At 38.3% G+C, this 24,441-nt stretch overlaps 1 protein-coding gene across 2 annotated transcripts in view; it reads right to left on the reverse strand.

Annotated features, from left to right (window-relative positions):
- Window positions 1–370: 370 nt before the first annotated feature.
- The window catches only part of RNF217 (ring finger protein 217), a 58,572-nt gene continuing 34,501 nt past the window's right edge, over window positions 371–24,441 (reverse strand). Inside the window, exons 3-7 of one of the 2 annotated variants that reach the window (XM_061459997.1) lie at window positions 17,956–18,120; window positions 11,490–11,691; window positions 6,606–6,677; window positions 4,425–4,494; window positions 371–3,280 (exon numbers count right to left, since the gene is read on the reverse strand). In XM_061459997.1, coding sequence (XP_061315981.1) covers window positions 3,250–3,280; window positions 4,425–4,494; window positions 6,606–6,677; window positions 11,490–11,691; window positions 17,956–18,120 — 540 coding nt within the window. In that variant the 3' untranslated portion in view covers window positions 371–3,249. Of the gene's footprint in view, window positions 4,495–6,605; window positions 6,678–11,489; window positions 11,692–17,955; window positions 18,121–24,441 lie in introns of both variants that reach the window. The other variant, XM_061459998.1, reaches the window with a different exon arrangement.

Raw genomic sequence — 24,441 nt, forward strand, 5'->3', positions numbered from 1 at the left:
CTTCCTCAGGTAGGATTCTTTCCATCAGCAAAATCTGAACTCTAATATAAACTATAAAAATAAATCCATGGTTCTCATCCACAGCTCAGACCTACACAACAATCATCCCAAGAATTATAAATGATACCAAGTTTGCTCAAGAAACAAACCACCACAACCAAATAATAATAATTAAAGAGTCCGCATGGCAAACTATTTGGCCATTGAATATTACACAATTTCTCATATTTAACTGGCAAGAGAAACCATTCAATCACTGGAGAATTTGTATGCTCTAACAGAATTACTGCCCTACCTACACATCACACAAGCTATGGCAGTCTTTGGAAGAGCAGAAAGCCCCATGGCTAAAAGGAATACCAGATGGTGATCCCAAACACTTTCTTGTTTAATTGGCAATAGTCCCTGCAAATTAATATTTTTAATAAAGTAAAACTTCACACTGATCAAACTTTCAGAACCAATAAACAGATGTAAATGAAAAAGCATCTAACATACCAGGAAGAGTTACAAAGTCAGCATCACTAACACTAAAGCAATACAAAATCTTACTTACACATTTGCACTGCCCCAAAGGAAGATAATGGATCACTCAAAGTGACTGTGTTTAATTAACATTTGAAAAATATTAATATGTTGTTTATTACAGAGGTGGTGAGAAATGAAGACTGTTTCGCATGGATCTAAAACAGATGGGTCAGATACAGCATAAGGCTACTCAGAACTGCACTTCTGCCTCTCGCTTGTATTCTCACGGTCTAATAGGCTGACATGAGGAAAAGCACAATTATTTTCCAGTCACAAGCTCCTGGATAAGCTCTGCAAATATACCTAACTATGCTCCAAGATGCCACAGCAGTCAGAATCACCCTGCTACTGACATGGCTGAGCAGCCCTGAAATCTGACCCAATTAGTTAAATACAACCAATTACTATTAGTGACGAAAGGGAAAGCAGTCCCCTCCTGCACAGGCAGGACAGAACACACATTGCATGGTGCTGCAAGGAGGGCACCAGCTCCAACCGCATGCATGAAAGGAGACTCAAGAGCATGGGTAGAGCCATTTCCAGGCAAGCTTGAAACAGAATGCTAGGTAGAATGGATTTAAGCATTTCCTAGTTCAAATACAGATATCAGTGAGCAACAACTTTGCATAAGGATAAACAATCTTAAATATTAAACGTGATGAAAGCAAACCTGATGATGAGTGATGATCAGCATACAGTAGTGTGAAATCTGCCTTCGCAGGTTATTTCAGCTGTCTGATGAAGTTTTCTGCTAATAAAGATGGAGTAGGACAGTCTGATGGTTTCTTTAGAGGACAGTTACAAAAAACCCCAAACACACTTACATAATAAAAATGTTCTTGAATTTCCTTTCAATTAAATTAATTCCATTTCTTTCAAACTGATAACTTAATTCTTGTAAAACAAATGACATGCCTTTGATGCATGTAGGATTTGATACAGGATATGAGAAAAAGCTAGCATTTTATTGAATGAAGTTTTGTATTAAACTACTATTTCAGTTGCTTTTGTTACTTAATGGAAAATTGTATTTATGTACTATTCAAGTGGGAATATTTTAATAGGAATGGAAAAAGACTTCCATATTCCTACTCTGACTGCCTCTTGAAATACTTTCCTATTCTACAGAAAAGCAAAAGCAAGTATTATTGTCATTCCTATTATTTTTTCTACTGACAGAGGAAGATTAGACTCTCTCGTCTTTCAAGGTCAAAGATGCCTCTTTTTGCTACGTGTAAAAAATGACGAACCATTTCCCTTTGATTTAATCTGTATGGATAAAATAAAAATGGCCTAGATGAAATGATAATGTAGGAGCAGAGATGAGTGTTCCTTTCCTCCCCCCACAATGACATGCTTTCTGAATATAAATAAGTGCAGATCTAATATGTTCCCTTTAATGCACTTTATTCTCACATCTTAATTTCAAATCTTTCTGAAGTCCCATCAGAAACTGAAAATGGCAAACAAAGCGAGCGAAAACAGCTATAAAAACTGTAAGAATATCTCACATATTTATAAAGAACCAAGAAAAGAAAAGAAATTAACCCACTGTACAGTTAATTACAGATAATCTCAAGTACGAAAGTATTCTCATGTGGAATAGTTTGACACCGTATTACATACTGCATTGCAAACCCAAATCTGTCTATATATATCTCACTCTGAGGTTTGAAGGTTTTTCTAAATAATACAAAAATATCTTCATTATTTGACATTTAAAGAGAGGATTAAAAATCCCTGAGTAAGCCAAAGACAACTGATATGTATAGCCTCAGAAAACACACTCAAACCAAGACTTTTAAGGCAGCTTCCAACCTCAGACAGAACACAAACAGAAAAACTGACATGTCACAGAAGAAGAAATCTAATTAATGAGTAGATATGCATTGACAATATGCTTTGAACTTTACTTCTAAATGTCATTGCTTTCCCGCTTAATTTGCACATTTTAAAAAGATACTACTTCTACCGTTAGGACAACAGAGTCAACATGCCCTTAAATTCAAAAGGAAATATTAAGTACTTGTTGACTGTGCTTGCATGCACTGTTTCAACAAGAAAAAAACCCCAAGAAAACAAAACCAGAAGCTGACAGAAAACAAGCATACTAGCCAGCTACGGTAAGCTGATATTTGTGTTTCCAGGTAAACAAGATACATTGGTTTCTTCCACTGAGGCTTTGAAGTCAAAGTGAGTATCTTGTAACAGTATTATGTTGGCGGGCAGAATACCATTTGCTTAAAAATTACAACTAAATTCAGATTTAATAACAGTTTTCAAAGAAAGTGGTGCAAAGTACATCCTCTCAAATGATACGCTATTTGCAGACCCAGGTTCTGAAGTCTGTAAATTCTTTAGGACACTGACATCTCCCTGCTTCCCCCTCTCACTATTTATATACACGTGTAACTTCAAACACACACACTGAAAAAAAAGTACCTTCACAGTACAGATCCAATCTTCTTTAAGACCAGCTTGTATTTTTAAAGTAGATACTTCCTTTATTGTTTCAGTGTTCTGCTTACATAAATTTATCTTCTATTTTTAAATTATATTTGTATGATAAATTTGGATTTTAACCAAAAGTGAAAAAAATCTCAGTAGACGAGTCCTAACGTTGGATTACATTGCTCTTGTGGTTTCGCACTGAGAAAGAGGTCTGGCAGCAAACAGCAGCACTCTGAAGTTAGGAAAAAAGAGCAAGGATAACTATTCTCTTCAGATCTGTAACGTGCCAGGAAGAGAAACACTGGAAGCAGAGAATAAGGACAAAATGGTCTCCTCAGAATGAATGACCACTCCCCTTACCCAAAATTCACAGATTTTCCTCATGAGACATCAAAGGATACTCTAAGACTTATGTAGCCTACTTAAACAAACAAAACATGCTATTTAGGTTATAAAGTTTCACCGTCAATCTTCACACAACTAGTGTGCAGCATGTGTACTATATGCCAAGTCAGAATAGAAGAGCAGGTTTCCAGCTTCCCTGCAAACATGTTTCAGGGATATCTGGGACAGAACAGGCCAGCGACACTTCCTCTTATCTAAATCCCTCAAATTTTGTTCTGTACTGGAAGGATTTCAGAATGCAATACTCTTCTAACAAATCTGTCACACACCCCCCAGTCAATATTAAGACTGCCATAAACACTGACTTGAACCCAATCAGTATATTTGTAAGTATAATGGACCTTCAATACTAAGGATTATTTTGCTGTGAGGCACTGCAGTTTGGCGGTGGCAATCTACACTATTGCCTAGGACTTGGAAGATAAACCAGCTGTTGTGCTCTGGCATGTGATGGGGTTTTGGTATGCTGAACAGAATGCTGTGTGATGGAAGTTATTTACAGAAGTAGTTTTTAATACCAAAAGTAGTATGCTCAGTATACAGTAAGAGTCCAAACACTTCTAAGCATTTCCCCCTTAAAGGCTGACACTGAAGTTAAATGGAGCACATGTTAGCAGTTAAACGCTTTCTTCACAGGCCAAATCGGTAGAAGTTGTGGCTACAAGAGAGACTTTGATTGTCTAGTTCAGAAACTTAGGCTCAAAAAAAACCCTCCAAAGTAATAATAAAAAAAAAAAACAAAAAACACACACAAAAAAACCAAACAAACAAACAAAAAAACAAAACAAAAAAAAAAACAAACCCAAACCCCAAAACATTTAAAAAGCAGCAGTCAGGGGGCTCATCTTGTTCGGAGTGCACCAGAACAAAGAGGCTTTCTGGTCTGCAGTAGTGTTTTTATCTGAGGGAAGACAGCAGGAGATCCCCCGTTCTTCCAGGGCTGTTGTTTTGATGCTGTTAACCAGCACTGTATTGCTCTGTTGCACAAAGCGTGTATAGCCCTTGAAGGACCAGCTCAGTTGAGTAAGGTCCATCCTTACCAGGGCATACCTGTCCGTGACCTTTTCCTCTGCTTTTTACAAAGGCAATAGACAGGAAACACAAATAAACCTGCCAAAACAAGAAAAGAAGAAAAACATAATTAAATGCAATCCTTTATGCATGCATCGTGTTCTTTCAATGTACACATTCAGATGCAACTTTCCATGTCTCAGGAGAATTTGGACAAACCGAAACACTAGCCTGCAACAGTTTCTTCAGTAATGAGTCAAGTTACACTTTGCTTACAACAAACTCCTGCTAACCCTACTCCCATCTCTGCCAAATTTAACTCCTGAACCATGCTGGTTTGTGCAAGATACAAACTTAAAACTTTTAAAAGCGCTTTGGGAATTCTTTGATCTAAATCCAAGGCTGATTTAACTGAACTAGTTTTCAGCCAGTTTCATTGGCCATAGAGGCAGCATGTTATAGCTTTACTTTTTTTGCCCCTTTAAATAATATTTATTTTTATAAGCATCTATTGTGAAGTAATACCAAATGTTTATCCTTGCCTGGGCAAGGAACTGTTTATTCTTAAAAGTCTTTTGGGAGAAAGGAAGCTGTAAAAGGAAAAATAAATACATAAATCAGACTTACTCAAGTGCAAAATAGTGTCATAAGAGGGACTCTCTTAAGTTCAAATGAGAAGCACTTCACCATTTCTCTTGCCATCAGCTGACTGAAACGGTGAAAGACTTCCTTTTCAGACACCTCTACAGTAACAACATATGACAAAAGGCTACTACAGTAACTAGGGTCCTTCCTTTGCTCAACAGCCTTGTAAATGGTGTAAAATGGTTGTCAGCTATGATGCTGACATTACGTTAACAGTTGTGTTAACAACAAAATTGCTGTAATTACCTCAAAACCAAATCTTTCCTATAAATAATTGATGTCTTTTGTTCTTGATCATATCTTATCCAGTCATGCCTAGATTGGGACTTTAATGGCACACTGGGTATTATTGCAATTATTGCTATTGTATTACTGCAAAACCCTCTTAATTTTTAACATAAGCAAATGAGTGTTTTTCTCCCAGTATAGATTATACCAGACTGCTGAACAAAATAAGCTTTACCGGCATTAAGAAGTTTTTACTACATATACTTTTAGCAATAAAATGCCACTAAAAAGAATAAATATTTAAGACAGATACCTATCTATCTGTATCTTTATAGAGCTATCTCTCTTCAGTGAGTCCAACACAATATTGATACAGGAAGGAGATGTGTATTCTTAGCCTAAATACTGAAATTAATATCAATATTCCTTATTTGGCTATATGTAGTCCACAAAAGCTGTAGTAATATTTGGGTTATATGCTGTTTGGTTATGCGCAATCTTATTAATGTAACTGTCCTGGTATATTTTGGCTTTACTGTATCAAAATAAAAGGTGCCCAGGCCTGAGGCATCACAATTACAAATTTTAAATGGAGTAAGTAGTTTGGTGAAGAGTGGTAAAGCAGCTAGATCCCTCATTAACAAGATTATTGCCAACACAAATAGTGGAAATGCAATTACATGTACAAAATTATACGTTTATCGTTATGGCTTTTTTAATTTCTGTGTAAGACTTCAGCTAAGCCAGGCAAAGAGCTAGAATAACTACATCCACATTAATGCAACCACATTAACAGAGCTTTGATACTATATGAGTTCACAGTACCTTTCTTTTTTTTTGTGATGGAATTCAATTTAGCAGCCTATGCACTGAATCAGATTTTGATTCATTTCAATTTGCTGCCTTATTGTTGTTGCTGCAATCTTCAAGCTGGAGGGCTCTGGGGACTATGCCTAGTGCCCCAAAAATCTTACCATGCACATGACCAAGACCTTAGAATTGTGGTTCACTAGGGTGATTAAGGGGAGGGTCCAAGTCAGCGAGTGCCCAAGGCTGCGTTTAAATTATTCTGGCCTTTTCACTTGTTTAGCTATACTAGTTAAAAGATTTTAGTTCAGAAAACCAAATAACTGGGGAAAAAAAGATAATACAGCTAGTAGGATAAAATGCAAGTAAGAAAAAAGATTCTAAAGACAAAGTTTTTAGAAAAAATGTCATGTGCTTTATACTAAAACATGATCTGTAAAATTTGTACCTTGTGTCAATCTCTGAGATTAAAGTACTGAGATGTCATAGAGAAAATCAGAATTAGACTTGTTCACATATGTAGCTCTTACCTATTACAACAGCTATGGCTCCCAATGCCAGTCCCAGAACCAGTATTAGGGGAGTAATGAGCAGTTTTCCAGCTGAAATGCAAAATTCATTGAATAATTCAAAGTAGGCATTTTATTTTTCCCTTTCCAATCATCCATAAATATTTCAATCTCAGACTCCCAAAAGTAGGTTTGGTTTTTGATACTTTATTAGGATTCTTATTTGTAAATTCATCCTACAAACCCAGCTAAGAGCTACCACTCCTCAGCCAGCTCCCCGCACGCATTTCTCTCTGTCCTCTTCACCCTCCATAACAATCCAAGCACAGCTCATTTTGTACATTCACAGCTCGCATTTACTTCTCTTTCCATTCTGAAATCGCTCAGGCATTGACAGGAACTTGATAGCTACAGAGCTACTATCTTTTGGCTTCTCCGGAATCCTTCTGCACAACAACCACCCTGGAAAGATGCCAACCAAACCAGCATCTTGGAGAATTTAGGTTAGCTCAAGGTGATGAGCCCATCACCTCTAAATACGCTTCTGCTCACTTTAAAATGCTACGGTGAGGTCCTCACATATAGTTCTGATTTAGGCTTAAATCCACAGCCAAGTCTATTTTGGATCAATATTTGAAAGGGTATGATGCTGCTCTTACATGAGTAAGTTGGTGAGGTTGTGCAGGACGCTGGCTAGTATACGACTAAGAACAAATAAAGAATGCTCATATTCTTTATTTCTGGTGAGCTCGTGATCTGTAGAAATGCATGGAGAGAAGGCAAGGCTCCTCCTGAAACACTGAAGTTGAAACTGAACTTTGAGTCCAAGTTATCTTTCCCAAGTTGCATGCTTTGAACAGAACAGCAGTGTCTCCCAGGCTGTGTAGGCTGAGTGGCTGGATCAAAGACATCACTTGTCTCAGCTCTTTGAAAATGCAGCAGGGCAGGCATTTTTACTGATACACCAGCAGTCTGATCAAGCCTTTGAAATGAAGCAGCTCTCTTAAGTTATACATGCATTTGAAAGGTCACCTCTAAGAAGAGAGGAAAAGCAAGTTTGTTACCTCTCCCTTCCCTCCCCTCCCTTAAGTCACTTGTATCAGATTGCACTGAAAGGATTACCTCATTCAGTAATGATGTAAACCCCTCCACAACCTGAGCCACTAATTTGGGCAGTCTGAGGGAAAAATGAGGTATTTTGGAAAAATTTACAACATTTTAAGGTAAAAGGTCCTTTTCATGGTCTGTTTTGATAGCTTTATATTTCATAGAAGTGTTGTGGGTGGAAAGCATTAATTCCTAGAAGAAAAATATCAGCAAATGTTATTGGCATTACTCTAGTTGCTAGGCATCATAATGGTGGACCTGCCTGGGACTCCACTGTGCTGCGTGCTATACACACAGAAGTTGTCCAAGCAAAACAGTCAAGTATAGACAGGAGAAGGAATGTAGAGTGATGGAAAACCTTGAGAAAACTCCAAAAATGAGCAATTAAAAACATTACCAAAGCCTTTAACTATTTCAAAGTAAACTTTATAAAAAAATTATTTTAAGGTATGAACTATCAATAACCACATAATTAGAATGTTGGAAAACTATGATGTTTAGTACCAAAATTACAAAAATATTGAAGCACTAAACTGGTGGTTAGGTACACAGAAATAAAGCCTGCAGAAAGAGCTAAACTAGCTTTTGAGTGGAGTAATTTCTTTGCAGAGACAAAGAATGGTTCCTAAACTAATGCAGTTTAAGGACTTGTTTACTTACATAAACTTAGTTTCATAAACTAACTCAGAGATAAAGCATAAGTGAGTGCCTTTTTCCTTCTGCCTTGTGTATATGAAGTTACAAGTATTGCGTAGTTCCAAGACTGTACAGGATAAAATGACTTTTAATTGTCATGGGACAGTATCTTCTTTTGGTTATCAATGCATTCTTTCTAAAGGTTAAATTTTAAAAACAAAACAAAATACTTTTCTCCTTATATATCTCACATTTAAATCCTTTATCTCTCTTTGGCTTTGTAAACTAAAATTAAGAGCAAGTTAACAAAAGGTGAACAAGACTTGCACAAATTACAATTAATTGCTGGTGTCTCAGAGGGGCTGCATTACTTGTGATATAGAGGATGACGTTTTTCTGCAAAATGAGAAAGTATTTAAAGAAACATGAAGGAATATTTTTCTCTTGCATAACCCTGGGTTCGGTTGCGCATTTTAAGGTAATATATATAAACACCCATAAATCCCTAGAGAATCCTTTGCCAGGTGAAAAAAATTAGTAATTTTCTAAAACAATTTTATAATTTGCATATGATAAAGTTCTGATTTTCAAGTCCAAATATAATTTTATGTTTAAGAAATAGAGCCACTAAAACTACCTATTTGTACATCAAACTAGTCATATCTATGTTAAGTTCTAACACAAGTTTGCATCCATTTTTAGAGTCCTATCGAGTACCTATAGGTGACTTCAAGTACATTTAAGACAACTGAACATGTTTCTCCTTTCTGTGCAATTCATCACCAACTCCAGTTATAAGAAAACATTCTGCCTTCAACAGTTTAGCCAAATAATTACTATGAGAATGGAATCTCTACATCTGCTGCAACTGAAGGATAAAAGCAATTTCACCTTATTGTACTGGTCAAAGGACAAAGCTTCTCTAAAAAAAAATATGCTTGCTAAAGAAGAGAGCGAAATGTCATCAAATTCAGAGACCTTCTGCTCCCAGGCTTTCTTCTTCTCACTGTTATGTTCATTACCTTTACAAAAAACACTGATTTATGAAGAAAAGTATGTTTAAAAATTTATGCTGCCACAAATGCTTTTCTCTTATTTTTATTACAGAACAGTTTGTGATTGTAGGCACAACTCCTTGCTTCTCAACAGAAACTATGATAGCATGCCAGCCTGCCATGGAGTGTTCTTTCCTTTCTACATGCCCCACTCACCCAGATTTGATAGAAACAAGCCAAAAACCCTTTCCTGCACAAGGCTACAAAATCACTACGTTTACTTAAGTATTTATTCTCCATAGCAAGAAAGGAAGAAGAGTCACAGAAGAAAATGTGTAGCAACACCTCACCAGTCTCCCACTGACAGCCAAGATAATGTTCTCTGAATTTCCACTACTTAGCTAACTAGCAGAGGGATTTTACTATAAGACATCCAACCTTTATTTCTTGCTACATGTTACTAAAATTTAAAGATGCTTTTGATGGCCTCTCTGCTACTATCTCCTCTTCTAATGTCTTTCATTGAGTCTGAGAATGGAAACAAAATTCAGGCTTGTACAGTGACACCTTCTACTGAGAATGCTCCCCTCCTGCCTTATAAAGCCTTAACATATTTACATTTATGGTTGCAGCTAACAGGACACCTCTGAGCCTAGGTGTGATCCCTAACTGGAATTAAACACTTCTGGGGTTTCAACTTGATCTTAAATGATTAAGACTAGGAAGCTCCAGTTCAAAACAAACAAAAAAATAATAATACTAAACATAATCAAAGACCACCACAAAGAATCTGATGGAGGGTCTATAAAACAAAGATACCACACAACACATACTGAAATCCTATAGCCCTTACCAAAGATGATGTGGAAGCCAAAACTTAAGAACTGTATAAATTGGTGAATCATGTATCTATTGATAATTATTAAGCAAAGGTTCAGATACAAACCTTAGCTAAGGAAGTATTTAAAACAATCATTTCCACCATTGAAGATGGCAGAATCCACAAATTGACCTGACACTGTACCACAATTAGGGATTATACCGTCTCAAAAGAAAAATGTCATGGGATATAGTCTTACAACAATACACCACCTTCTTAAAAAGATGTGTCCATACCCACGTGTGCTTGTCTGGAAAAAGTACAAAACCCTAGACCAGCTCACATAGGCCAATCATAGCGAAAATCTAACCCAATGGAGGAAGAGCAGTGACCTCAATTCCTGAAATCTAATCTCATGTAAACTGAGGGAATTTTTATTTTTTCATTTTCACGTGTGAGTTCTGTTAGCACTCTGCAGTGTTTTGGCAGTTATTCATAAAGTGTACATGCACCTGTATTTTAGACTTTGTATATGGCATTTAAACATGCCAACTGCATATTTAGATATGTTACTGTAAACCACTGCAAAAATTAAGTAAACAGGAATGTTATTTTTTGCAAATATGTGATAAAACCCACTAATTTTATATTTGTATCTCCATTGTACATAGGAGATTTAACCTTGGAACGAGATTACCAATGTTTCTGCACGCGAAGAGCACTGACTCGGTAATACCTCTGAGCGCAGTCCTTTGCTATCACAGTAATTCCATCAAACGTACGAAGAACCATTTTAAAAAACACATTGTTTGTTATAGTGGCTTTTACTAAAAGCTCTTCTGCAACCTTACTAAGTGCTTTGAAATGGTTCTTGCATTGTATGCCTAAATTTATTAATGAACTGTTTATACCCATGTGCTCTAGTGCCAGCATTGTCTTTAATCTATACCAGATCTTCTCATGCATTGGATTTTACCAGAGTAGGTACATCCAATCATTTTGAATTTTCATCCACTTTCCTGTTCATTTCTGTATCTTTAATATGCTTTTAGAGTAACAATCACAGCAAGCAACACTCATATTGACAGTATTTTTCCAGTTTGCTTATGTATTATTAAAAAATGTTAGGAAGCAGAAGAGAACATGATACTTATACACATATATAGTCCATCAAAAAAGGGAACGCAAATACTATTTAAATATATTTAACAAACCACCTTTTACATAACTGAACAACAGGCTGCCATTCCAATACATTAAAGCACTAGGTTTTATTTAACTATTATTGACTCCCACAGTCAATCACCTCATTGTGCAGCTCTCCACAAGGAACATTTATCCACTCACCACAGACAGAGCCTCGCACTAATCTCCTTAAATGTGGTCTCTCGGGGAGGTAGCGGTATTTGCATCCAAAGATACTGAGGTTTGACGTGTGATCTCCGAAGAACCGGAGCTGGCGGTATCTCTCCCCACAACGGTAACAGAAATTAGTGTTACACTGGGAACAGGTCATGTGGTCACACCCTTCTGTTCTCTGGATATGGATCTGTACCAGCAGAAGAGAAAAGGTTACTTTTTCCCCCTCTCTCTAAGCACAGGGAAGTAGGCACTACCCCCTTCAGTCCATGAACTGGATGAAAAGACACTGCAGCCAATCCCCTGCTTACCTCACCAGCATTAATTAAATACTTCAGCTGTCCTAAGACAACAATGGTTTTTTAAGGCATGTTTTAGAACATCAAATATGAGCTGTAGTTGATTCCAGATTTCAACACAAGCGTTTGTATATGAACTTCCTTCTTCTTTAAACACTCCTTGTATCAGATGAGGATCTGAGTGATCCTTGCCCTTACTAAAAAATTAGGTTTTATTACTGTAAGTAGACACATCAGCACCAAACCTTATTAAACATAAAACCATCACAGTAAATAAAGTTATGAACTCAATTTGACCCCTCTACAGATGGGTTTGCCTCTTTTGCCACCTGTGGCCCCACTCTCTTTCCCACCATGAATTGATGCTGCATTTTGTAACACCAGAAAAAGCACTATTAGAGTGAATGATTTAAAAAGTATGGGTTGGTTTTTTAATTTGAAAATAAAAAAGAAAAAAAAATTTCCACAAACTGTATTAAAGAATTGCACCCAGCTGTCATAATGCCCACAGAACAGCATGAAGCTGGGCTACCTAGGATCAACATACATCCTTCTGCTGATTGCCTGCATAAACAGCTCCATTCCTGTATCTCCACGTACTTTTCTGCAAAACTGGTACATTTACCTACTTTGCACAGACTTAGCAAGGCTTTGGTTTTCAGTTAATAGTTCTGAGAGTCTTAGGCGAGAGGGCAGTCCTGAGGCTGGATCTACTACGATTACAAGCTACTACTAAATGTTGCCAACTGAAAATATAGCTAACAGGGTGGTAAACACACATTCCCTAGCTCACAAAATTGCTGAAGACCACCCCCCCGCCCCATCCCAGGATCATACCCCACAATGAATGGAAGATAAAATTACCTAATAATTGAGGTTGGACGTGACCCTCAGAGGTCAGCTATTTTAACCCCCAACTCCAAGCTGGGTTAGCTTCAAAGTCAGATCAGATTGCTCCAGGCCTCCTCCCACTAGATTTTAAAAACTTCCAAGTATGGGTACATCCCACTCTCTTCGAGCAACCTGTTCCATGCTTCACCACTCCTCCCTGGGAATATTTTTTCCCCTTACACCCCATTGGAATTTTATTTGTTGAAAATTGTGATGGATGAATGAATGCCCCTGAAATTCCTACCTGCATCTACAGGTATTTATTCTGCAGGGAGGTATGGGTAGAGACAAGGCATCACCATTCAGGGGCCCTGCAAGCACCAGAGATGCTGAAAGCTCAGGTACAAGGGAAGCCTCTCACCTCAAAAGAGGCTTGTGACTCCCTGGGATTCTGACATGCTTGAGATGGCCAAGTGTGTTTTTTCTCTTGTGCTAATCAGGGTTCATCTGGGAACAGAGAAGTCTCGCTCACCTGAACAGCTACTGAAAATGGCACTTTATACATGTGATGTTTTCCACCAGCAATGCTACTGGTAAAAGATTCCAGGGCAGGTTTAGTTAGCAGTAGTTACAGATATACCTGGCAACATTCCTGTGCCAACACTAGTCATCTCAGAATTCCTATTTCTACACTTTCAAATGCTTCTTTTGCACATACGATGGGAAAGACATTCACAAAAGAGATGACTGGGCTATAAAACCTTACTTTCTACATCCCAGCTCCAGTTAGCCAGGCACCACTCTTCACTTGCTTCTGAATCTACTTGTTTCTGCTCTAAATCCCCCACACATACTGCCCTCTTAAAACATAAAGAGGTTTATATAGGATTTATTTTCTTATGGACACATATTGCAATTACACATTAAAAGCATTAAAAACCTTTTAGTGGATACTTATTGGCCCATATTTAACTGTCTGCAAAAGGCACATATTTGGAACATGTGGTTGTACTTGCCTATATATTTTGTTGCAAAAATCTCTCCCTTTTCTAGAAGGGAAGACTTCATTAAAAAGATGAAATAAAAACCAACCTTGGATGTGGGGCTTGAACTCCCTATCATAGGGACACAGACTGACAATGCCAGATGAACATTGTATGATTCAGGCAGGCTGCTTTCAAGCCTAAAATATGACATCTCACCAGATTAAACTTCAGCTCCGGTTCACAGGGACATGTTTCCTTCCTCTTAGAATAATCCACTGACAGAGATGGATTACAAATCTATAGGGTGGGAAAGCAATTACCAATGGGTCAGATATCACATGAGTGTTCCTGCTCTGTTGGCAATACCGTGGCATGCAGCAGGGGAAATGTACAGGGCTGGGAATGCCGCTTGCTATAGATAGCTGCGGCCGTGTGGGGTTCACAGCCCTGTAACTTCAGGCTCCCCAGCAGCACGGTGGGGGTTGAGGAAGTAAGATGTGAGAATAACTGACTGCAAGCCCAGTTTCTGTGTCCAAGCTCCAGGAAGGGTTACTGGCTTCATCCTGCTCCCAGAGTCTGCTCAAACCCAAGGACATACCCTCACCTTATGGGGAAAGGTTTAGTCATTCAGAAATCAAAGAATGGCTCCCAGAACAAGAAGGGTGAAAAATTACATACTGATGGCAAAGCACACAGAGCTAAGAGTCTTAAGGAAGCAACTGAGGTAGTTCAGTGGCTATTTCAGACCCTCACTTTACCCCCTCTGCATGTTATATGCCCTTTCATGGAAATCTTCTAGGGAAATCATTTCCAAGAGATCTGAGGATGAGTGTGGGCACTTCTCCACTCCTGAAGAAAACCTGGTGCATGGCCTTATCCATTCATATATAAGCAAGAACCCTCCTCCCTTCAGAGGATGAGAAATAATTTGCAGAGCACTTTCAAGAACTAGGCCCCAAGTTATTTGGTAACACTCGTGTTAATCAGAACAGGGAATCCTACATACTCCTTTATTTGTATTGACATCCACATCTAAGTTTCTGCCTCTGTTTGAAGCTTTCTAAGCTAGAGCCACTGTTTAGTGTTTCCTCAGACAGTGTTGATATTGACATCTGTGGTAAGATAACACAAACATGAAGTACTTCCTTGGTTTGCTGTACTGTAAAAACCCTTGTGGAAAAAAGGCATTTTGCTGCAAGCGCATTTTTGCAAGATCTTGTAAAAAGTAACACCTTAAAACAGTAGTGGGGAAACCCAAATCAAGTTACAGATTTTATGAAAAGGCATCTATTAACACATAGCAATTTTTCACTCATTAGCCAGCTCCCTCTAGAACAAGACCACATTTTGGACAACTTTTGTTGAGAAAAATAGTCTGCACTGTATTACTGTGTAATAACTTTGGAAAAGGCTCTATTAAAAGAAGAAATATTTCAAGATTAACTTAAGATCCAGTTTTAAAAAGTAGCACTTTTTAGTATTTCCATACTGACATACAGTCACACCGTGAATCTATAATCATGTATTTTGGCAGTGTGTAACATTTGTATTTGCTTATGTGAGCATATCTTAGAGAGATGAGGTAAATAGAAGCTATTCCTGCTAGATGCACTAAAGCTGTGCTGACCTACAGGAGAAGGTAATCAAGTTTAAGCTTATTTAACAGTGCCTACTAGTATTCACATTACCAAGGATTATGTTTTTCAAAGTACTTCCCAAAACCACTGAAAAACTTGTTAATACTTGCCTAAGGATCTGCCTATATATACATATACACACACCATATGAGTGTTCCTGCTTTCTCATCTGCATGCCCAGACAAGATAATAATGGTGCATTCTACTTCTCCATGGTATGGCTACTCAAAGTGTAGAAGGTATCTAAAATATGGTCACAGTTTACACTGTAAGCTATATCACACTTTTGAAATTACCAGTAATTGTTCAAGTTACCTCATTAAAGAAATTCTATCTCTTCTGAAGTTTCTACCTTTAATTTCTGCTAGCTTCAGTTTTAGTGTAAAGATTGAATACTAATATCATGACACTTAAAATTTAATCTTGACTCTTCCTCAATCTGTTTGTCAGTTTTGGATGCTGCAATTTTCAACCAAAACACAAAAGAGGTTGAGTACAATATACGCACGTACCAAAATAAAACCTGAAACATTGCTTACGTGGATCTGGAACAAGAACGAATCAAATAGCATGTTATCAAGTCTGTTTTCTCTGTCACTTTTCTCTATTTTATTTGAAAATGCAAGAGACATCTGATTCAATGTTATTTTTTGAGAGAGATTTTGGGGAATGACTGGAGAGAGAAGCAGAGAAAATATTACCTCCAGTCCCCCTGACTACACACTGTTAATTGTTGGTATATTTATCCCCACGTGCACAGATATCTATTGATGCTTTGATGAAGAATGCTGCATAACATATATTTCTTTTAACTACCCAACAACCAATTAAGAAAGAAAAAAAGAAAAACAACGGGACCACTAACTGCTCGGTAAGTGGTTCTTTTGATTACTTGCTAGTTACAGATTTGGTAACCAATACAATGTGTTGATATAAACATACTGGAAGTTGTGAGCAGGAATAACTTTTTTCACCCCTGAAGGAAAAAAAAAAGCCAAAGAAACATCAGAGTGGGGCAGCAGCACAGTTTATGAAATGGTTCAATTCCCTCTTTAATGTTCACTTATAGCACCACATTACCAGAAAGGACTTGTTAAGAAAGGATCTTTTTCCATGCTAGTTTCATGACTTTCCATACTGTCTCCCACCATGCTGGAGGATTTATTTTCTTTTGATTAAGAAACAAATTATTTTTGAAATTAATAACCAAACTCATGTAACTTCAGGCTTCAAAATAAGTGACTTAACCTAGGAAAGTTTCAAGTGTCCAGCCTTTTCTTCCGAAGACAGTGAAAACAGTTTTACATTCAGCAGTTTAAACTTATTAAGGATAAACACGTTAGAAGCTAAAACTGCTATCCCTTTCTCTTTCCAGCTACCAGCCTTCTTTCCTCTGCTTTTACATGTTCATACTTTTTTGCTTGATGCATTTTCTTTTTTTGGACAACTTATTTCAATAGCTACACCATTTGCATTGTCATAAAAACTGAATCTGGGCAGAAGTCAAAGAATTAAAACCAAAACACATACTACTTCCCAGTCCAAAAGGAGCAAAGTTCACTAAAGTATTTTGCTGTAAGACTGTCCAGAAAGTGAACATTTTGAGAACTGGCTCAAACCTATCAACTCTTACCACACAGCAAGCTGTTAAATGTCATGTGTGTAGGAGGGAGAAAGAGTAAACAACCAGCTACTGATTTCAGAGCTTTCAGAATTTTACTCAGTGTTTGGAAATCTTTCCCTTTCAAGCTATGGCACCACAGGCATTTCATTCCCAAAGACCAAAATAAGTTAATTAGTAAACTGATAAACATTCTTTTACTTGCATAGGGTAAGGCTCAAAGCAGACAAAAGTATACTTCAGACATTTAGAAGTATATCTTCCCTTTCAGTATTTATTTCCTATCAAATCCCCCAGTTTCTTTACTTTGTCCTCTCCATGAGGCAGATGTAGAGCAACAGATAGGGTACTATCTGACTGCGTACTCCCTTTATTTAAAAAGGATAATCTAATTTGGATGTAACTACACTGTCAGTAGCTGGAGATAAGTGATGCGAAAAGAAAAATAGCAAAAAACCATAATGGCCACCTTCACTAAGGGCAGCCAGAGCAGGAGGTGTGTGAGGCTGTTGCATCTCATTTGAGTAGTGAGAAATATTTCCTATCCTGGAAGAGATTAATGACGTTTTTAAAGTGTGGGACTCCAGTGTTGACAAACTAATTCAAGAGGAAGGTTTGTGAAGAACTGACATTTAATCTTAAAAACTTCTGGTTTTGACAAATCTTAAAGATGTTTTTAGTTAACTTGTTGATAAAGTACTTTTTGCCTTACTCGGAAACTGAATTCACCCAGCATCTTTGGAAAACATGACAAAGGGCATCATATGTCTCCAAAGCTTTCCATTTCTTTGAAGCTTTACTTTAGGAATAAGTTATTCTGTAACATACATTCGTTATAAGCATACATCAAAGCCCCCTCTTATGATTTCCATAATGTTTCTTTTATATCCAGAGATTCTGCAGAATCAGTGCAGGAACCAGTAAGTGAAATATATGACCTGTTTTTCTCAATTGACAGGAATCCGCACTTCAAGTGTGAATTCCATTTCCCATGCTGAGCAGAAGTTACAAATATATACTTTATATACATATTTAAACAGTTTGAAGTCACTACCTGCAAGCCAAGGGAGAACAGCTCACCTTGCATTTTGGACATTTCTGGGCATTCCTCTGCCCGTGTTCAATTTCGTTGGCCCAGTGACGCAACAGCTTGTCTCCCTTCTTGTATTCTTTGCAGTTAACGCCTTCATGCCAGGGAGAGTGGCACTTGAAACACCAGACAAATTGGCAAGACGGACACTGGATCTGTACAAATGAGAAAACACCACATGTTTGCAAGCTGGGTGCTGACCCAACTGGGAAGCCCATTCTAAAAACACTGGTCTTCAGTTAAGAGAACAGCTGCCCAGCAAAGGTCTAATGTCTTTTGAAGGGTCTGTTTTAAAAAACAAGATGTTGTGGAAGTTGATTGGTTGTTATATTTTTAAAAGGGAGAAAATACAGAACTAATTGCTAAAGCCAGGAAATGCCCCAAACAGACAAGGCATAAGTAGCTTTGTTTAAACTTCCCGAATTCACCGGCCAGTTCAGATGCCAAAAGGCAAAATCCAGCAAGCTTACTGAGTTGCCTCTGATACATGTTTTAGATCATGTGAAAATTAGCAGCCAGTTTTCAGCACAGTGGATCTCAGTCTTCTAGTTAAAAACTTCATTGCCAAGGCTATTACCAGGGAGTACCCAGTCTTATGAAGGGTCTCCACACAGCCCAGGATGGGTTATGGAGCTTTTATCAGAAATGGTCCTGATTGCGCAAGGGCAAGCTGAGGCTGCGCCAAACAGCCTGTTTGCTACAGACCACACCTAACAGCAAAAATCACAAGCCAAGCTCCTAAATTAAGAAAGGATCCATTCTTCTCACTCCCTGGGTTTTAAATCATTGCACCAAACCGGCACCACTGTCATCATGTCCTCCTCCAGAGCCCAGCAGTTTTTTGGAAAAATTATAGCAGCTTTTGTGTTTATAGAAATATATAGTAAGAAGCACACTGCAGGTGCTTATCTGACTTGAGACAGATCTCCTAACCAGACCATGACTAAGGTAACCAAGAACTCCAAGCCACGTTAGACACAGGCACATCTAGGCTCCTGCAACATCTTAACTCCTACTGTGTTTGGCACCAAAATGTCTCCGCCTGAAAGATGGGAGGGCACATTTCATACAAATGCTAAGCCCTGCTCACCAGCTCCAGTTGCAGTCCATGCCTAGCACTGCCCTGGCTTTGTACCACCTGATGCATGGGACTAAGGAATTCAGCCAGCCAAAAAATAAAGCTTTTTGGTTGTATCTGTATCCAGACCTAGTTTGACACTGAACCACTGATGTGTCTGTGCTGGCCATGCATGGTGTGGGGGTGCTGCTCAAGAAACTACATCCTAGGGTGGAGATACATGTGAAACCCTCAAAACGTATTTCAGCAGTCCTTACTCCTTCCAGTTGCTGCTCCCTCTGCTCAGACACCCTGACTGGTGGCATGCTGCCTCAGCTCCAGGGAGAGTCCAAAGCAGGCGTTCCGATCTCCCATAAATTAGGATCTTACTTTTTGTTGAGGGGCAGCCAAAATTACTATTTATATGTGCAATTGCTACATCCATCTACCCATGTGCTAATACAAAGCTGATCCCATCTCTGATGCATGACGGAGAAATGAAGACGTCTGCTGCCCTTAATACTATTCCTCAAGTTCCAGACACCAGGGTTAGCATTTAGTTTTTTGCCTTTAATGTTTCATACTAAAAACCTAATTGACAAAATGGATCAAGCTGAGCATTTATATGATGCTAGTTGACTCAGTGGCTGTCATTAACTTCACCTGGGTATTTGTTATGCCGCAGCCAAAGATGGAGCTTGCCACCACAATTAAGTGTTCTGTAACCTGAAAGCTTTTATCAGTTGCAATATTCAGATATTTGAGATAGAACACAAATGTTAAAAAAAACAAAACCAAACAAAAAAACAACAAAAAACAAACCCAAACCAACAGATCTGGGACGCTGCAAGTTAAAGCTTTTTATTTAAAAAAAAAAAAAAATGCCAGCATAATTTAAAACATAACTTTTGTGGGAGTTTCTTTGTTTGGCTGGGGTTTTTGGTTGAAAATTTGACACAAATTCATTGCAAATCTATCTATTACAGCATGTATATAATGTTAAGAAATATAACAGCTACCAGGATATATATTTAATTTTATACACACGCATTGACATCAGATGTTTCCATATACATTAGTTATAAAGTACTGAAATACAGGATGAGGCTGTAACCACATGAACTCAGAATAATATTTATTACCATGAATAGCCCCGACTAGCTCAAATAAACTATTGGGAACTGCCTACTTTGCTACCAGGTTTGGAGTTCCTAATTTCTTCTTCCACCTGCCACTCTCAACAGCACTGTCCTCAAAACTGAACTGGTACATAGCTTTTACATTTTGAATGGGCCACTTGACTGTTGTTCAAAACTGTCTGAACATACATTAAGCAGGCAAAAAAAGCTATATTCTTTTAAGTACTTCTGAACCTTATTTTTCTTGGAACTAGGGACTGCAAAACAAACCCCTAATCCTATTCAAACTTGGATGCGTGTGACACAACAGAACAATTACAGCATTCTTTCAGATTCTTACTCCATTCTTTCTCTACTTTTCTGAAAGAAAATAGTAAAGTAAGATTTGTTTTATGCTTCACTATTAGTGGATGAAACCATCAAAAGGACACAGAAATGCTATATATATAATTTAAAATGGTAAAATATATTTTTGTCCAGCAAAGCCAACAAACTATATCTGAAAAAACCCAGAGCATTAATTTAGTGGGTTTCCAGATGCGTTTTTTCTCACACAAACATTTTTCTATTTATTTTACAACTTCTATTTCAGTTAATCAGAATTGAGAGGGTGGATACATACACAAAATTCTATGCCTCCTGAGGGTCAGTTGCCCTTGAAATAGAAAAGGTTATAAAACTTCTCGTACTAACCTTTTGGCTCTCAGCTTTCTGAAAAACTGACAACTGGGGCTAACAATTGCCATTTTCTTAGCTAGCTACTTTACTGCAAACAGTTCTATCATTTTCCTCACCTCCAGGAAAGTACCTTTCAAAACTGGTAGGTAACTTCAACATCAAACACTGCTCTATGTGATACGATGACAGCAAAACTGACTGTACATTAAAAATATTCTGAGAGCCTGAAACTGCAAAAAACTCCGTGTGAGATTTTCTGCTGCTTAGTGGAATGCTAGTTATATAAAAGGATGATCAAATTAATCATGCAACTACCTGTTTACAATGAATTACAATCACTAACTGTAACTACACAGCCACATCATTCCAAAATAAATATGGGCTCCTGCCAAAACAGCTGCCTCCTCATCACCAACCCGTCCCCCATCTTGTACCAGCTGAATATAAGCAGCAACAAAACAAACAAATCTTGTATCCCATTGGAGCTGATCTTTGATCCAGCTCCCAGTGTGACACCGAAACATCAACATGAGCAAAAGCAAGCTAGCAGGAATGAACAGCTGAGGACAAAGGAGGAGAGCACGGCAAATCCCCACGTCCGCAGCAGTTCAGGCTCAAGGCAGATATCTGCTCCTCAAGGTTAACATCTGATCTATAAAGCAGGAATTGATACAAACTTCACAGATCCTCTATCACAGCATATTTGCCCTAGAACTAGTAGGAATATGCACCTGCAACAAGCTTCAGAAACTCTTGAGTAGTTCAAACAGAAGAGAGTTTATGTCACAACTGCACTGAAAAAAAAAAATTGAGGTTTCCGGAGCCAAGCACTCAAGCCCTTCTTATGTCATTTGTATCTCTTGACAGAAGTGGACAAAAGCTTCATTACGAAGCTCACAGGTTGATGAGGCAGGAATAAGAGTTCAAGAATCAAGAATTGCTTCTTCATGGCAGGTAACAAGTCAAAGACCTAACACTGAAACAAGAGATGAAATCCATAGCTTAGAGGAAAAACCCAGAAGTCCCACACCAACCCCCACGAAAAAAAGCAGACAACATACTTGCTCTTGTGAAACACGTACCTGTTCCATGCATAGAAACAGAACTACCAATTTTTCAATGTTTACCCATTTCCTTTGCAACATTGGCATACCAGCTTTGACCAATGGTTTATTATTTTATCTACAATCAAGTCTTACACTCCCAATTGAGGTCATATGAGAGGGGGTAGGAATACTTCCTTACTTAAAGCTGGATCCATTTTTGATACAAATATTTGATATAGGAAACTAAACAGTCACACTGCTGTACTGTGCTGTCCTAAGTGGCACTAACGGAAGAAAGAAGGTTTGGATAGCAAGTTTTCCTTTTCTCCCACCTTCCTCCTCTCTCAACAAATATGTACCAGCTAACTCTCTAGGCTTAGCACACCAGCACTTGATCTCTAAAATGAAAAACAGCAGCAGCTATCTGAACTACTGGGCTTAGATCTGTACAGCTGACATAAACCAGCTATAGGTAAGGAAAATTAATCTATCTAAACTTTGCTACCTTTTTAAATTTAGATGTTATTTATAATTCATATAGTGTATCAAATTTTAGGAATGCCTTAAAAACATTTCTAAAGTATCTGTCCAAATGTACACTTAGATTTTACGTATTTTCTTGTTTCAGTATATAGGAGAACAAGCATGCTGGCACTGAGCCCTCGTGCACAGTGATCCTAATGGTAGGCTTATGCATAAACTTTCCCCCCGCATGACTCAGTTCTTCTGAAGGCAGCACTTCCAGTGCTGGTGCAGAATTTATCTGGTGCAATTGCTGTTTATATTGCTTGCATGTGAATATTTGAGTCTCGTACTCTCAAGTCAAATGTCTCCTACACTATATGCAGAAGAGTCTTTATGTCCAAAGAGCCTGTAGTTCAAGGTACAGACAAGACACATACAATCAGTCACATGAGAACCTAAGAAAACAGAGATAATAAAGGTCCCTATGTATGTAATTATTCACATATGCACAATCTCATATATAGCCCTCTTTTTAAACCTTATCCCTGCAGTAAAACTCTTCCTTGTGCTCATCATCATGGCTTGACTTCGCAAACGAAGATTTGGGAAGGGCTTTACCCACGCTTACTACAAGCGCGCTGATGACTAAAAAGGCCAACGTGAGATAGGCAAATCCAGTTGCAAAAAGCACAGCAAAAGGTCTCCTTGGGTGGAATAGGTGGGGCGCGATTCTTTCTACGTTTTCTTTTCTCCTCGAGACTAGTTCTGGGTGAGTTCTCAAAGGAGTCAACGGCATTATGTATGGTGTGTCTCCAAGTCTCCTGATTGGAGGCCAAAGCTTAAAATAAGTCACTAAAACTGTATCTATGCCAGAAAACAATACAGGATTAGGGAGTAGGCTGAAGCACTGGACTGTGATGATCCAATACTGCTTGTCAGCATTTTCCTAATTATATTTATGACCAGCACCAACTAGACATTCTTCCAGGCAACACCTGCACACAGTTCAAAGGACACATTTTGCCAGAGCCTTTTCCCAGGAGATCCGAGTTCTGCAGATCAGAGCTACACATAATGCATCACCACAGGACCAGGGAACTGCTTCTAGCTTGCACTATTTCATGGATCACACAGCCTCCCATTCCTTCTGATTATGATTTGCAGGGAGGCAGTGGAAACATTTTAGCTACAGCATTTCAACACACAAACGAGCACTGGTGGGCAGAACACCCCATTTTGCACTTTGAGGAATGTTCTTAAAGTTGGCATGCCCATGATAGGCTGCACCAGACCACATATGACCCACACTGGTGGGACAGTAACAGCTTCTGGCACGTTAAGAAAGGCTGCTGCAGGAAAATTACCATCTCTGATCTACTGTGGACTCTACACCTTGTCTGCATCTGAGGGAATGCTAAGTGGATGGGTGAAGAAGAATGGCTGTGGGCATTTCTCCACCTCCATCTAAGATGCCAAAAAGGTGAAAATGTTGAGTCCAGCAGACAGCACAGCATGCAATTCATGCACTGCAGATACACATCAGTAGGTCATGACTCAGAGTTAGCTATACCAAGGTTTCAATTCCACTGGATGCACAACCTTCTGCATTTAATCTCCATACTGGGCTGAATCTTATGCTGTGTAATTAGGGCTATCTAAACAGTTATCTTGAACTCCTACTAGGGAGAACTGGTTTGTCCAGGAAAGGACAGCTCAATTGTGAAATTAAACACAACAAATCTAGTAACCAGATGGAAAAATATAACAGAGAGCACAATGCTGCAGACAGAACTGTTGCCTTGTGGAACAGAGATGGACCTTGAGCAGCTTAAAGCTTCTTCTAACCGTAATCTATTGCTTTTCACCTTTGACTGAAATCAAAGTAGAAGAAAATCTACTAAAAGAAATGTTATAAAACTTTTGGGGGGTTTTTAGGGTTGGTTTTTTTTTTAACAATACAGAAAACTTGAGAAATAGGTAAGTGATGAGACTACAGTAATGTATAACCTCTGGTATGGGACTGAAGAAAACAAAACCAAGAAGCAGGACAGACAACAGCTCTGTTACTAGGGAAGGAGCAAACCAACACCA

The sequence above is a fragment of the Pezoporus flaviventris genome, unplaced genomic scaffold (genome assembly GCF_033815535.1).
Source record: "Pezoporus flaviventris isolate CSIRO_AGI_PZ_B2104156 unplaced genomic scaffold, CSIRO_AGI_Pfla_v1 ptg000031l, whole genome shotgun sequence".
NCBI classification, from domain to species: domain Eukaryota; kingdom Metazoa; phylum Chordata; class Aves; order Psittaciformes; family Psittacidae; genus Pezoporus; species Pezoporus flaviventris.